General features: G+C 41.2%; 1 protein-coding gene across 1 annotated transcript in view; it reads left to right on the top strand.

Moving 5' to 3' along the window:
* The first annotated feature begins 2,420 nt into the window (after positions 1–2,420).
* PAWR (PRKC, apoptosis, WT1, regulator) overlaps positions 2,421–17,217 on the top strand; it is a 123,776-nt gene continuing 108,979 nt past the window's right edge. The window contains exon 1 of the mRNA XM_006871840.1: positions 2,421–2,924. Within this exon, the coding sequence (XP_006871902.1) occupies positions 2,421–2,924 (504 nt within the window). The remainder of the gene's footprint in view (positions 2,925–17,217) is intronic.

A 17,217-nucleotide genomic window follows, 5' to 3' on the forward strand; every position in this document is an offset into this window, starting at 1 on the left:
TCCTCCAGAGACTGGTCCCTCCAAACAATATGTCCCAAGTATGAGAGACGAAGTTTGGCCATCTTGGCCTCCAAGGAGCACTCTGGCTGCAATTCTCCCAAAACGGATCTATTGGTTCTTTTGACAGCCCATGGCACTTTCAGTATTCTCCTCCAACACCGGAACTCAAAAGCATCAATTCTTCTATGGTCTTCTGTATTCACTGTCCAGCTTTCTCATGCATATGAGGTTATGTTGTTGTTGTTAAGTGCCAGTTCCGACCCATAGCGACCCTGTATAGGGTTTTCAAGGAGCGGCTGGTGAGCTTGAACCACCGACCTTGAAGTTCACATTAGCCCACAGCGCCACACCAGGACTCCCCTATGAGGTTATGTTGTTGTTGTTATGTGCCATGGAGTCGGTTCCGACTCACAGTGACCCTGCACAGGGTTTCCGAGGCTGTTAATCTTTACGGGAGCAGAACGCCTCATCTTTCTCCCGCGGAACCGCTGGTAGTTTCGAACTGCTGACGTTATGGTTCGCAGCCCGATTCGTAACCACTAAGCTACCAGAGCTCCTTATACTAGTTGTTAATTGCCATTGACTCATTTACACTCACTGTGATCCCATGTGTTACAGAGTAAAACTACTTCATAGTTGTAATCTTTCTAGGGGAATTCTGGTGTGGCGCTGTAGAATAAGCACTGGACTGCTAACCACAAGATCAGCGGTTCAAATCCACCAGCCACTTCCGGAAACCCTATACAGGGTCACCGGGAGGCGGAACTGACTGAAGACACTTAACAACAACAACCTTTAAGCCTTTTCTTCCCTGGTAAGGTGGATGGGGAGTTCCTGGTGTGGGCTGTGGGTAAATGTGTGACTGCAAAGTCTTTTGAACTGCACGGTTGGTGGTTCAAGCTCACCAGCTGCTCCTTGGAAACCCTATACAGGGTCGTTATGGGTCGGAATCGGCACTTAAGAACAACAACAACAAGGTGGGTGGATTCGAACCAGTGCTCTTTGGATTAGCTATGAGCGTAAATCCTACAATGATAAATTGAGGAACGACTCTTCTTAGAGAGTGGGTACTGGGTTTTTTTTGGTTCTTTCAATTTTGCTGTCTACAGTTCTAGACCTTCGGAAAAGTAGAACAATGACTAGGAAAAGGGACGCATGGGTATTTCCTCATCCTGGCTATTGAGGCCCTGAATCACCACTAGCTGAATGCACTTTCGCCCTTAGCCAGAAGCAATCGAGACTTTTCCCTCGAAAAATCTGGTCTTGTACTTAAAAGGAAGAGTAGGAGGAGGTGGGAGAAGCGGAGAAAAGGAGCCGGGTTAAAGGCGTTATGGGCCGTTCCAGCCCCAGTGCTGGAGGCACATAGACGATGGACGCCTCGAGGCGGCTAGTCCGGGACTGCGATGCGATTCGCGGGCTGGGGACGCCGAGCGCGGGGAGGGCACTAGCCGCGGGCCGGACGCGGAGCCGCTCACCTGAGAGACGGGGGCGGGGCGTCGGCCGGCACGACCCTCCCAGTCCGCGCCGCGCCCCTTGCGCGCCGCTTCGGCCCTTTCCGCCCTAGCTTCGGCGCCATTCGGCTCCCCTCCCGCCCCTCGCTTTTGCCCTCCCTCTGTCCCTCCCTCGTCCCCTCCCTCCTATCCCAGGAAAGCTGCGAGTACTGGACGCGAGTTTGCTGTTGCTTCTTCTGTGCTGATCAGGAATCGGGCGGCGGCTTCGGCTCACCTGGGCACCGACTTCCCGGCTCCGTGCTCGTTACTCCAAACTTTTCGGAGGTAAGGAGTTGATCTGGCCGCTCCCTCATCGCCCAGACCGGGCAGCTGGTGTCCTCTTGGGTCCCTGCTTTTCTTGCGAGTCCGAGAGGGGTTCCGTGACTCGTCTTTGGATGGGGTGTTGGTGGTGGAGACCTCGTACCACCGGCGGGAGAGACGAGGCAGGCGATCTCTCAGGCGGACAGGAGGCGGGGTCTGGTCCTAGCCCCTCGAGCGCTGCAGGCGCTGACTCTGGTGGGAATGGGACGGGCGGCTGGGCCCCCGGGGCTGGGGTTACCTCCCCCTCCTCCCTCGAGGCGCAGGAGCCCGGGTTCGGGCGCAGCTCTCAGCCGTCACCCTCGGTGTAGGTGCGTCGGAGAAACTTTGCTGGGTGAGGACGCGGCAGCAGCTCGCCGGAGGGGAGAAGTGGGCGCGCTCTGCCGGGGCTCTCTGGGGTACGACCCTGAAGTAGGGCGAGGACCTCACGTTTCTTCTCCCCGAACCCTTCTTGTGTTTTCCCTTAGACCCGCCTGCTAGGGCAGCCGCGGCTGTCCCCGCGCCGGGGAGTCGTCTCCTGGAATCCTCCGGGCGGCGGGAAGGAAGAGGCGGTGGCGGCCGAAGCCCGGGTGGGCGGCCTGAGGTGAGAGCCTGGCTGGCCCCACTGGGAATATGGCGACCGGTGGCTACCGGGCCAGCAGCGGCAGCACCACAGACTTCCTGGAGGAGTGGAAGGCGAAACGCGAAAAGATGCGCGCCAAGCAGAATCCCCTGGGCCCCGCCGCGGGCAGCAGCGACGCGACCGGGAAGCCCCCAGTGGGGGTGTTGGGTACCTCGGCGGCAGCCATGGCCAACGAGCTCAACAACAACCTCCCGCCCGGCGCGGCCGCACCTGCCGCCTCGGGCCCCGGGGGCGTGAACTGCGCCGTGGGCTCCGCCGCTCTGGCCCGGGCCGCCCCGGGATCTCGGAGGGCCGAGGATGAGCCCCCCGCCGCCCCCGCCGTCCCCGCCTCGGGGGCACCGGCACCGCAGGGCGACGAGGAGGAGCGGGACGGCGCCCCGGAGAAGAGCAAGACCTCGGGCCCCAGCGCCAGGAAAGGCAAGGGGCAGATCGAGAAGAGGAAGCTGCGGGAGAAGCGGCGCTCCACCGGCGTGGTCAACATTCCCGCGGCAGAGGTGAGCCGGATCGGAGCGGGTTTCCCAGTCTCGTCCTCCAGGTTGCTCCGGGTCTCGGGGCCCGGAGTTTGTCCACTTTAGTTCTTACACCGAGTTATGCAGGCTGTGGGTGATGGAGTTTTCCTCGGGAACAAAAACTTAATAGGAAGTTTCCCAGATCCAAACAGCACACGTGCTTTTCAGACTTCGGAACCAAAACCAAAGGGTGGTGGAAGGACAGCTGTGGCGCTTGGGCTTGCCTTCCCTATGCTTGTCTGTGTCTGCTTAATCAGTTAGAAAAATTGATGAATGGTGATGACGATATATTCCATTGTTTCCCACGTGTCTGTCTCAAGTTAGCAGATTGCTTATCTCTTAGTACTCTCTTGACAGTGTTTAATGGCACCTGTGAAGCAAATGTGGCTTTAACAATTCAAGACTGCTTTAATGTGCAGTGAACACATGATGAGTGTATCCGAAATAAGTGTATGCACTATTTTATATAGTTGGTAAACCAACTTTTTTGGAAATAGTGCTTCCACCCTACAGTTTATTTTCCTCTGAGTAATATAATTGGGCAGTAGGGATGTAGCAGTAATATGCATCATTTTACATAAAACCAACTTTTTGGCAATAGTGTTTTCGAACACAGTTTTTGTTTTTCGTTCTGAGTAACATTTAGTACAATAGGACCATAGTTGTTGTTGTTAAGTGCCGTCGAGTCGGTTCTGACCTATAGCGACCCTGTACAGGGTTTCCTAGGAGTGGCTGGTGAGCTTGAACCGCCGACCTTGCAGTTCAAACGGCTTTGCAGTCTGGCGCATATTAACCCATAGTGCCACACCAGGTCTCCACAGTAGCAGCCTATAATTCTTTTAGCTATTTAATTGTTTGACTGTATTTTGGAAGACATGGTAGGATCATTTCCTTTCTTTCTGATTTTGAATAGTCTCAAAACATTTCTACAGGCAGCAGCATCTTCTCATTAGAGTGACTGGTGAAACCTTTTACTTAGTTCATGACTCTTTACATCCAACAAAACAGAACAAAACAATCCCATGTAAATTACTTTTATTAGTAGTTTACAGGTTTTGGGAAGTGAGTCAACTGCTGTACCTGTTTCACCCAAAGTAGCTACTGCTTTGTTCTGCTGGACTCTTTAGATTTCAGATTTTATTCATGGCTTCCAGATTTACTCAACTTTGACACTTAGTAATTAATTATTAAGAATTTACTAACCTTGTTTGTGGTTTTAAATAAAAACATTTGCAATAAATTAGGGTGCATAGTAAACATATTCAGATTTTTAAGTCTTACATTGATTTACCTGGAAAACCAGAATATTTCTTTGTAGAATGTTTTTATATGAGTGTTTTAGAGGGATTTTTGTCAGCCAGCAAAACTGTCCTCTGTGGTTTGCTACTTATACAAAAGATCTGTTATTCATTAAATTGCTTTAAAAGGAATTCATAAGAGTGGTAATCAAATTTCTAGGTTTTTGGTTTTCTTTTCTTTTTTTTTGTAAGTTAAAAGTATGAAGGTTAAAGGGAAACTGGAGACAAGGCCTTAGGAAAGCTACATTCCTCAACTTTATTTTTAAAAGTAGCTGATGGTCCAAATAAAAGAATTTGTCATTTTCAATCTTTTCCTTAACTGCTCATTTGACTGGGGCTTTATTTTGGGAACTATCTTGGCAGATATTAAATTTCACTTTTTGTCTGTCTGCTTATGCTAAAATTAATCCCTCAAGTACTAAAAACTTTTTTTTTTTTAAAAAAACAAGGGTAATGTTTACTGTGGTAAATAAGTACGGTATGTCTTGTGAGTTCCTGAGAAACATCCTTTGTTAATTTTCCTGCTTTGTATAAGAGAACATAGTGCCGAGAATGTAGATGACTCCTCACTACAATTGAGTCTAATACTCTGGAATGTTTTTTGTTGGGTGTTGGCAACTCCTAAATTTAATCTTCCTTAAAAACAAACAACCCAGGGTACCATTTTTGTCTGTGGAATTTGATCCTTTTTTATTGAATAGGGAATTGAAAGACTGCTTTCTTTAGTTGTAACTATGGTTCTATCTGCTTCCAGTAACATAACATGGTAATGTTTTACCACAGTATCTCATTAGCAAGCACACTTCTTGAGTGTCTTCTTTCCATATTCAGTTTTTTTAAAGCAACTAAGTGTTTCAGATTATTTCTACAATGCACCATTTTCATATCTTCAGATTGTTGCTCTTTTAGAATTGTGTCATATCTTAATTTCAACATTGAGAATACCTGTAGTGGAATTTCTTGTGTATTACATACAGCCATAGCACTGTTGTTTTGAAAAGTCAGATTTCATTTTGTAAACTTTTTAGGTTTGAAAATAATTGTAAAGCTGTTCATATTCAAAAATATATAGAATTGTATTATGTCTAATATTGAGTTGTTGTTATTAAGTGCTACCAAGTCAGTTCTGATCCATAGCAACCCTATATAAGGTTCCTGAGAAGTGGCTGTTGAGCTTGAACTGCCAACCTTGCAGTTCAGATGGCTTTGCAGTCTGGCGCATTAACCCACAGCACCACACAGTAGGACTCATTATTATATAGCTTTCCCAACCAAGCTTATATTAATAGATAAGAATGTAGCTTGTATGTAAGAAGCATTTTAGTAGATGTTGTTAAGTGCCGTCAAGTTGGTTCTAACTCATAACGACCCTGTATAGGGTTTCCAAGGAGCAGCTGCTGAGTTTGAACAGCCGACCTTGTGGTTCAAACTGACCTTGCGGTCCAGCCCATTAACCCACAACACCATACCAGTACTACATTTTAGTAGATGGTAGACTTTAAGTTCTTTCAAGAAGTGTTTTTGAAACACCTGTGTCACACATCCATTTTTGATTTTCATTAACTTTTTATTTACAGAGTATTATAGAATTATAAAGGTTCCTGACAATGGCTAAAGATACCAAAATGAACTAGAAGATAGTTTAGCTAGTAAGCAGGACAGAGACTGAAAGTGACATGATTGTATAATGTCCAAATACCCAGATGCTCTCTAATGAGATCAGTGATCGTTGTTCTGATATATTATGTTGTTGTTAAGTGCTGTCAAGTCAGTTCCAACTCATAGCAACCCTGTATACAGTTTCCCAGGAGCAGCCGGGGGGTGTTTGAACCACCGATCTTGCAGTTAGTAGTCTAGTGCTTATCCTTCAGCTCCATATTAGAGCTGAAGGATAAGCACTAGATATATATTTCTAAGTAATTTTTTTTCCTAGTAATTTTACTTTTTCTGTTTTCTTGCTAATAATTATCCCAAATTGGATAATTTGGATGGGACATATTTCCTGCCAATAATTTCTGTATTTTTATCAGATCATTAAATGTTTATTACATGTCTGTGGGCAAGGTAGTATCCTAAGCCCTGTAGAGAAAATAAGAATAAGGTAGTACATATTTTCAAGATGCAGGACTATAATCTAGGAAGAGTGATAAGGCATAATTACATGAAAAAACTTAACATATTGAACTCACAGTTTCAAAGCCATTTTAAGGCAGCATGTACCCAATGTTTATTAGATACGGAGTGTATTTAAAAGGAAGAGATGATTGGATTGGGAGAAGCTGTGGAGGGTAAGTTGTCTTGGACTGAGTATTATATATGAGGGGGCTTCCCAAAGCTTGTGGACAAATACAATGAAAGATAGGGAATTTTTCCATGAACTCTTTGAAGCCCCCTCATATGTACTTCTGTATCCATCTATTTATGCCTGTGCGTATACATACATGTATCATTTACACCTACCCCATTTGTTTAGTAAAAGACGCCTTGTGGCACAATGGTTACATAATTGACTGCTGACCAGAAGGTTGGCAGTTTAAACCTCTCAGAAAGATGAATCAGTCTGCTTCTCTAAAAGATTAGTCTTATAAACCCTAGGGGGCAATTCTACTCTGTCCTATAGATGGTGTTGCTAAGAGTTGGAATGGACTCAATGGCAATATGTAGGCTAAAGGAACAAAGACACAGCCCTTGCTAATAAGACACTATTAAGTAGAGGAGTCTTCATAAAGAATGGGAAAATGGAGTTAAAAGATAATGAGATTTTCCCCTGAACCTTTTGAAGCTCTCTCATATAAGGAAATGTGTTAAATACAGTGATTGCCTTGTGTCCTGAGCCAGGATACCTAACTCAAAGAGGAGATACATACATATATATACAGGAGGGCTCTACAAGTGGACAAGTTCTACTCAGATATCTGCACCCTGCACAGAATCCTTGTTAAATTATTGCTATTGAGTAGGTTTGCATGAATGGGTTAATGGAGGTGTTTGCCAAAGAAAATATAATCTTTCAATAGGTCAAGGTCAAATGTCACTGACGTTTTGATTTAAATGATAACAGTTAACATGTGTTGAAAACTTAAATGTTTTCATAGTGTTTGGTCAATGCGCTTCACGTGCTGTTCCCCCCCCACCCCCCCGCATCCCCCATGTACTGTTTTAATCCTTTCAACATTCCCATATGGTAATATGGTAGTTAGAGCTTCTCTTTTTCTTTCTCTTTCCAAAAGAGAAAACTGAGGCTTAGAGAGCTTAATTGGCTCAAGATCATATGGAAAGTAAATGAGACAGCAATATTTTGTGTTCCTTAATGTGTGCTTCTAGGGAAAGAATAGTTTTTAAAAATTAATCTACTTTGCATATTTTCTTATAATTTTAATTAGAGGTAATCTTAAATAATTTCAACATCTGAATGAGAAAAAACAGTGAGAGCATGGAATTTAAGTAGAAAATAAGGTCAACTCTGTAGACCCAGAGCAAGTGTCTCATCTTCTTTAGTTTGCTTAAAAACGTTTTAGACACCAGGTCAATCTATTTTTGGCTAGAAGTCAGAAAATGTTCTTTGATTTTAGGTAAATAATGATAGATATGTTGTTTTCCTGTCAAGATGGGGTCATAACATGTAGGATAGTAAAAGAGAAGATAAAAGATCATTTAATATATCAAAAACACTTTTAAATGAGCACAACTTAAGTGATTATTCAGCATATTTATATTATATAGGGCAAGTTCCACTTAGTAAACCTTATAAATCCTGGTAGATTAAGAAATGCCTTTGGTATGCCCATTATGTTCCAGACTGTCTACCTTTCTATGTGATGACTCAGGAGAGGAACTAATCGTTATTCAGAGTTGGAGAAAATTAAACTTTTGGTTGGGGTAGATATAGTGTAAACACCAAGACTACTTAATATGATATTAAGCCCAGCTTTCTTAAGTGTTTGAGCTTACTGCTAAAGTAAATTGAAATTTTAACATTGTTAGGATTTGTAATGAGTTGCCTGAGCCGAGATGCTTTTTCCTATAAAAACAGTAATTGCATAATTAAAGTAGATGACGTTTTTGGTATGCTTTTATGTCTAAGGAACTGTTCTAAGCACTTTATATATATTGATGTATTTAATTCTTACCACAACCCTACGGGAAAATGGGGCAGAGAGGGTAAGTTATTTACTTGCTGGAGAGTCATATACGAGTACGGGACAAAAAGTAGAGATAGTTTATGTTCATAGCCTGGTATTACTAACCATCACATCACTAATATAAATATATGAGTAGAAATATATATTTCTTATATATTTAGTTTAAGAAATATGTTGGAGGTTTCAAAAAGTTCATAGAAAATGGAATTAAAAGATAATGGAGTGAAAACTTTTTGAAGCTCCATTATATAGACATTGTTTTGGTGGTAAAATGTTGGAGGCTCTGCGTGGTCCAGACAGTTAAGTTGTTCAGCTAATAGTCAAAAGGTTGGCAGTTCATGTACTCTTATAGATGCTTCAGAAGACAGGCGTGGCATTCTGCTTCAGGAAAGTCACAGCCTTGGGGACGTTTACGGAGCAGTTCTGCTCTGCACACTTGGGTCTCCATGAATTGATATTGATTCAGTATCAGCTAACAGCAGCATGTTATGTAGAATTTAGCAATAGATTAATCAGAAAATTTAGATGAGTTTGGGACTTTAATAGAAAAGTTTGAGAACAAATTAACTTATAGGAATCAACTCAATGGCACTTAACAACAACAGCAATCTTTGCGATAGCAGACTGCTACATCTCTTTCCCAAGGAGCTAATAGTAGGTTCTAACCACTGACCTTCAGTTAGCAGCTGAGTGCTTTAACCAGTGCACCATCAGCATTCCTTGATAATGGTAAATAACTAGTGGAAATGATAACATAATCATAGTTATTATATAGATTACATTGATAACTGACTTTTTTTGTTTTTAAAGTATAATTTTCATTTAATTTTCTTGAAGTTTAGTTTTTCTTTAGTCTTTAATCACTTTATTCTTTACATGGGCTTTGGTGGCAGTTGTGGTTCATTGCTTGTGCTACAAAGCCACTGTACTCCCATAATCATGTTTATATTTAAAAATTAATACATGCAGAACAGATTTTTTTTATCATGTTGTCAAAATATTCTAAAGTACACGAATTTCATCTACCACCTTAACATATTATACATTGTTGTTGTTGTTAGGTGCCACTGAGTTGGTACTGACTCATAGTGAACCTATGCACAAAAGAACAAAACACTGTTCAATCCTGGTCCACCCTCACAATTGTTGCCACGCTTGAGCCCATTGATGCGGCCACTTTGCCAGTCTATCTTGCTGGGGGCTTTCTCTTTTTCTCTGACCGGAGCCACCTTACCAAACATGATATCCTTCTCCAGTGATTGGTGCCTCCTGACAATGTGTCCAAAGTATGTGGGACTAAGTTTGCCCTGGCCTCCAAGGAGCATGCTGGCTGCACTTCTTCCAACACAGATCTGTTTGTTCTTTTGGCAGCCCATGGCACTTCCAGTATTCTCCTCCAACACCGTAACTCAAAAGCATCAATTCTTCTATGGTCTCCCTTATTCATTGTCCAGCTTTCGCATGCATATGAGGTTATTGAAAATATAATGGCTTGGGTCAGGCGCACCTTAGTCCTCAAGCTGACATCTTTGCTCTTCAACACTTTTAAAAGGTCTTGTGCAGCAGATTTGGCTAATGCAATACGTCGTTTGATCTCTTGACTGCTGCTTCCATGAGTGTTGATAGTTGATCCAAGAAGAATGAAGTTCTTAACAACTTCAGTCTTTTCTCCGTTGATAAGAATGTTGTTTATTGGTCTTGTTGTTGTTGTTGTTATGTGCCATCGAGTCGGTTCCGACCCATAGCGACCCTGTATAGGGTTTCCGAGGGTGTAAATCTTTACGGGAGTAGAAAGCCTCATCTTTCTCCCGCGAAGCAGCTGGTAGTTTCAAACCGCTGACCTTAAGGTTCGCAGCCCGATTCATAACCACTACGCTACCAGAGCTCCTATTGGTCTAGTGGTAAGGAATTTTGTTTTCTTGGCATTGAGATGTAATCCATACCGAAGGTTGTGCTCCTTGATTTTATCAGTAAATATTTTAAGTCCTCTTCACTTTCAGCCAGCAAGGTTGTATCATCTGCACATTGCAGGTTGTTAATGAGTCTTCCTCTAATCCTGATGCCACATTTTTCTTCATATATCCCAGCTTCGATTATTTGCTCATAGAGACATTCATATTTAAAATCCTTTCTCTGTGTATCAGCTTATATTTATCTGTGTTTCAGTTTATATTCTGTGCATACATCCTGTGTATCGTTTCTCATTCTTTGAAAACCTGATGAATAGCAGTGGAACATTGTCAAATATAGTGCCAAAAGATGAAAATATCATGGATAGCTTCAGAATATGTCAGATAAAGTGCTGGAAAATGAACCCCCTCAGTTTGGAAGGCACTGAAAATACAGCTGGGGAAGGGGAAGAACTAACTGCTTCCTCAAAGTAGAGTTGACCGTGATGATGCGAATGGAGTAAAGCTTTTGGGACTTTTAGCTAATGGTCCGCTACTCACAATGGGGAGAAACAGCTGTAAACATCCATTAATAACCGAAACATGGAATGTATGAAGTATGAATTCAGGAAAATTGGAGGTTGTCAGAAATGATATGGAGCACATGAAGCTCAATATCCTAGGCATTAGTGAGCCAAAATGGACTGGTAATTGAACATCTGACAGTTGCTTGGTTTACCATCCTGGGAATGACAAATTCAAGACGAATGGCGCCACATTCATCATCAAAAATAACATTTCAAGATCTAAAAGTACAATGCTGTTTGTGATAGGTTAATATCTATATACCTACCAGAAAGACCAGTTAATACTACTGTTACACACATTTACATACCAACCACTAAAAGCAGTAATGATGAAAATGAATAATTCTAAAAATTCTACAGTTTGAAACTGATGAAACATGCAGTCAATGATAACAGTGATAATTACTGTCTACTGGAATGCGAAGGTTGGGAAAAAAAAGGAAGTATCAGTAGTTGGAAAATATGATCCTTGATATAGAAATGATACTGGAGATCACATGACAGAATTTTGCAAGACCAATGACTTCTTCACTGCAAACACTATTTTTAAATCACATAAAAAATAACTATATGGATCTCACCAGCTGAAATACAAAGAAATCAAATTGTCTACATCTGTGGGAAGTGATGGTAGAAAAACTCAATGTCATCAGCCATAAAAAGGCTAGCACCAGACTGTGAAACAGACCATCATTTGCTCAAATACAAGTTCAGGCTGAAGCTGAAGAAAATTAAAATAACTCCAGAAGAGCCAAAATATGACTCTGAGCATATGCATTAGAATTTAGAGACCATCTCAAGAACATACCTGATACATTTAGACCCTAATGACTGGAGGCCTGAAGAGTTGTGGGATGACATCAGAACATCATACAAGAAAGCAAAAGGTCATAATGAAGACCAAAAAAAAAAAAACAAGGAAAAGACCAAGATGTATGTCAGAAGAGACTCTGAAATTTGCTTTCCAACATACAGATACTAAAGTGATTGAAAGGTAATTAGGTAAAAGATCCTAACAACAACAACTCTATAAGAAATATATCCATGATATAAATGCATGTACATGTATATACTGTATGTGTATTTAACCATTTATCATAAGCTTTATTTTTTTCTGGTGAAGATTTACAGAGCAGATCATTAGTTTTATATTCAGCAAATGATACTTTCTTTCATCGTATTGATTTCAGTCAACTCAGTATAACATCTCTTACCCCACCTTGTCTCCCTGTGTTTTTTGTTCACATTCCTTCTTTTTTCTCAACCTTTCTGAACTTTGTCCTGAATAAATGCTGCCTTTTTTGATCCATAGTGGTTTACCATTTTAGGTATGCGTACCTCACTGGTGGTGTTGTTTTTCCTATAGAGCTATCTATTGCTTGGCCCTAGAAAATTGAGACTTGCCATTGAGGTCAATTTCAGACCTGAAGGGTAAACTATGGCCGTAGTCTTGGCATTGTACCAGTCTCTGTTTAGCCAGTAAGGTTGATTTTTTGTGATTTTGAGTTTTGCTTCACGTATTCTCCCTCTCTATTCAAGGCCTTCTGATGTAATCCCTTTCAGAGCAGTTGGTAGTGATAGTTAGGTGCCATCTAGTTTTTCTGGTCTCAGGGTCATGGAGATTGATGTTCCTATGACCCATTAGTTCATTGGACTGTTTCCATATTATGAATATTTTCATAGTGTTGTGAACTTCTGGCATGGTGCTGATCCTACAGGACTGGACTGCTCCTTAGAAACCCTATAAAGGGCCTCTGTGTGTCGGAACAGACTCAGTGGCACTTGACAACACAATATTCACACTCCAAAAATTGGGCTTGCTAGGTTGCTGTTTTTTAAAAAATTTTTATTGTAAATTGACTAAATGTGTACAGACAAAAATCATCAATTTTACGTTCACAAATCATGCACTTAGTTTCATCTCAATGATTGCCATCCCCTCCTTGCAACAGCAGTTATCTTGTTTCTTACTTGTTTGCAATTTCCATTCCACCCACCTGCCCATCCCTTCTCAAATTAGCCCTTATATAAATGTTGTCCTTTTGATTTAGAATGGTTGATCATTTCATGGTGAACATACCTTACTAGTGTTATTGTCTCCCCTATATGCCTATCTAAGGAGCTCTGGTAGTGTAGTGGTTATGAATCGGGCTGCGTACTGCAAGGTCAGCAGTTCGAAACTACCACCTGTTCCGCGGGAGAAAGATAAGGCTTTCTGCTCCCGTAAAGATTTACAGCCTCAGAAACCCGGCACAGGGTCGCTATGAGTCGGAACCGACTCCACGGCACATAACAACAACAACAACTCTGCCTATCTAAGGAGCTCTGGTAGCGTAGTGGTTACGAATCGGGCTGCGTACTGCAAGGTCAGCAGTTCGAAACTACCACCTGTTCCGCGGGAGAAAGATAAGGCTTTCTGCTCCCGTAAAGATTTACAGCCTCAGAAACCCTGCACAGGGTCGCTATGAGTCGGAACCGACTCCACGGCACATAACAACAACAACATATGCCTATCTAGTAGATGTCTGAAAACTGGGCCACAAGGGTGAATTCCTTTCCAGATCTAAAGGGTGGTCGAGTGCCTTAGTCTTAGGTTTCTTCAGTGTCTTTTTGACTTGACCTGTTAGCCTGTTGTTGTTTTTTAATTAATTTTGATTTTCGTTTTACGTTTTTCCCTCTCAGAGTTTTCTAATGTGATCCCTTTCAGAACAGTTGGTAATGATAGCTGGACCCCATCTAGTTCTTCTGGTCTCAGGGTCGTGGAGACGGATGCTTACTTGTTTCATTAGTCTGTTGGACTAAGTTTCTTCAGTTCTCATTAATCTTCTTTATTCTGCACATGGTGAGACCAATAGGTCTTTATTCTGTACATGGTGAGACCAATAGACCACCTTTGGTAACTACTCATGAGTTTTTAACATCTCAGATGTTACTTGATATTGTAAATGTAGAACATTGTCCTTGTAGACTGTTAGGCCAGTTGATCATGTGTCACTGAAGACTGGTCTTCGCAACTCATTGTCTTAAGTTTGATAGTATCTTAGAAGTTTTCATCATTTTGCCCATTGTGTGCTCTACCACATTCAGAGTTGTATTTGCAGGAAAGAGCAATACCTATGTATAAATAATCCTCTTTGAAATTCTTGTATATTTGTGAGTATCCTCCCGCTCTTCTTCCCATACCCATTCAACCTGTGTCTGTGTCCTACCAGCACCTACCAGCAGAAAACTGTGGTTCTAAGGTTGTGTGCATATCACTGTTTATCTCTGCCCTCTTTAGCCCTTCCATACCTCCCTATGTCTTCACCTGCCTTTATCACTCTTCTGCCAAGGGTTGGGTATGTTTTGTGGTATTTGACTTAACCTGTAGGCAAAATAAAGGAGCCCTGGTGGAACAGTCGATTAAGTGGTGGGCTGCTAACTGAAAGGTCAGCATTTCAAACTGCCAGCTGCTCTGTGGAGAAGGATAAGGTGATCTAGCTCCCTAAGGATTTATAGCCTGGGAAACTATGGAGCAGTTTTACTCAGTCTTACAGGCTTATGAGTTGGAGTAGACTTTATGGCAGTAGGGTTGGTGACAAAAGTTTTTTTGACTAGACAATTCATTACATATTTTGTTATTGCTCCTCAGAAACCCTGTAAAGGGTCACTATGAGTTAGAACCAAGTCTTTGTCATGTAACAGTGTAATGATACAAGCAAAAGTTGATTCAAACCAAATGTGCATACATTTTAGATCCTCTATAGAAATTTAAGAAACTATTATCACCTGTTCATATTATAGGTGTTAATATTTTGAATCCTAGTTCTGTGTATCTCTGTAAAAAATAGAACCACAGTATAAATACAGTTTGTTGTTGTGTTGTAAAGTTCTATCCAGTTGGTTCATACTCATAGTCACCCTATATAGGGCTTCCCAGAACCAGTATCCCAACAGAATGTGGAAATCATCGGACAGTATTAATGTTGCAAGCAAGTAAAATTTTGCTAAAGATAATACAAAAATAGCTGTAACCACACATTGACAAAGAACTTCCAAGCTGGATTCAGAAGAGGACGTGGAACGAGGGATATCATTGCTGACGTCAGATGGAGCTTAGCTGAAAGGAGAGAATACCAGAAAGATATTTGCCTGTGCTTTATGGACTGTACAACTGTGTGGATCATGACAAGCTATGTACAACATTGCGGAGGATGAGTATTCTGAAACATTTAATTGTTCTCATAAGGAACCTGTACATAACTTGTTCAAGAACAGTTGTTCAAACAGAAAAAGGGAGCATCGAATGGTTTAAAATTAGAAAAGGTTGTGGGCCAGGGTTGGATTCTGTCACCATGCTTATTCAATCTGTATGACTAAATAATCTGAGAAACTGGATTATATGAAGAAAAAAATGGTATCAGGATTAGAGGAACACTCATTAATAGCCTGCAACATACAGATGGTATAATGTTGCTTGTTGAAAGCGAAGAGGACTTAATATACTTACCGATGAAGAACAAAGACAATAGTCTTTGGTATGGGTTGCACCTCAATGTAAGTAAAAACAAAATCCTCATTCTTAGACCAATAAACATCCACATCAATGGAGAAAAGACTGAAGTTATCAAAGACTTCATTTTTCTCAGATCAACCATCAACACTCAAGGAAGCAACAGTCAAAAAATCAAATGTTGTATTGTATTAGGAAAATCTGCTGTACAAAACCTCTTTAAAGTATTCCAGAGCACATATATCAGTTTGAGGACTAAAATGTACCTGGTCCAAGCCATGGTATTTTTGGTAACCTCATATGCATGTGAAAGTTGGACAGTGAATAAGAAAGACTGTAGGAGAATCGATGCATTTGAGTTTTGGTGCTGGAAGAAAATATTAAAAGTACCAGGGACTGCCAAAAGAATAAAACAGTCTGTGTTGGAAGAAATACATCTTGAGTCCTCCTTAGAAATGAGGATGTTCAGACTTCGTCTCTCATACTTTGAATACATTCTCAGGAGGGGCCAGTCCTGGAGAAGGATATCATATTTGGTAAAGTGGAGGGTCAGAGAAAGAGGAAGACCACCAGTGAGATGGATTGGTACAGTGGCAGCAGCAATGGGCTCAGGTTTAGCACCAATTGTGAGGTTGTCACAGGACCGGGCAGTGTATTATTCTGTTGTGTATGGAGTCACTGTGGGTTGGTACTAACTTGATGACACCTAACAGTAAGGTGAATTTGAACCTCCAGTCTTGTGGTTAACAGTCTAGTGCCTATCCTACAGTGCCACAGCAAGACTCCAAAAAATTTTGTGCTGTTTTAAATGGAAATATTTAAACATTACTCATTGAGAAAGGTTTCTGCAGCTTTGCTACCTTATTATGTGGCTTTTGGATTGGCAGATTAATAAAGTGTATTAGAAGAAGCAACTGCTTATTATTTTTTTTCCCATTTAGTGTGTTGATGGAAACATTCTGAGTTTCATAGGTACCTTCAAATAATTTGTGAAGTATGCACAGAATTTTTTGAGTGTGGTTTTAGCCTTTAATTTTGGTGGGAAATCGGTCTTTACAGCTGCGGTAATTGAAGTGTAGCATACAGATTTCTAAAATTTATCACAATATGTAGAATCGTACAATAAAATTATAGGACAGATAGGAAAATTGGAGTTGGAGGAACAATACTCAAAATTTTTGTCAGCGATACATAAAAATAATAGAAACAGTATTAATAATACAAAATTTCACACGGTAAATGGTTAAGAAATGCATAAATACTACAGTAAAATGCCTCTTTTACTTGGGAACAAAACTGAAATTTGCTTTTAGAAGTGAGCTTTGGGAGTACTGTAACTTGTATTAATAAAGCTGAGGAGAGTTATCTGAAATCAGACATAGTATAATACTGCATGAGTGTGGTATTTATACATGTTGGTGTTTAAAAGTATTTGTGTTTTGTGTATTTTTATATCTGGATCGCAGTGTCCTGCACTTACCTAGTATTTCTTGCAGTTGTGCATAAGCAAATGTGAAATTTGTGTTGTGCGTCAGATTGCTTCCTAACAGGAGGGTAAGTAAAAAACACTGCTACCAGTTTATACATGCACAGGTTTATTCCAGTTAAAACGTATTTAGACATGTCTCTATGATCAGTGGATGGCTGTGGAAGAGTCTCTCAGTAATATACTTGTCTTAGTCTTGTTAGGATGCTTTCAAAATCAACAAAAAAGAAGATCTAATCAAAACTGGAAGATCTAATCTAATCTGGTAGCGTAGTGGTTACGAATCGGGCTGCAAACCTTAAGGTCAGCAGTTCGAAACTACCAGCTGCTCCGCGGAAGAAAGATAAGGCTTTCTACTCCCGTAAAGATTTACACCCTCGGAAA

This window comes from Chrysochloris asiatica, unplaced genomic scaffold (genome assembly GCF_000296735.1).
Source record: "Chrysochloris asiatica unplaced genomic scaffold, ChrAsi1.0 scaffold00175, whole genome shotgun sequence".
Lineage (NCBI taxonomy): Eukaryota > Metazoa > Chordata > Mammalia > Afrosoricida > Chrysochloridae > Chrysochloris > Chrysochloris asiatica.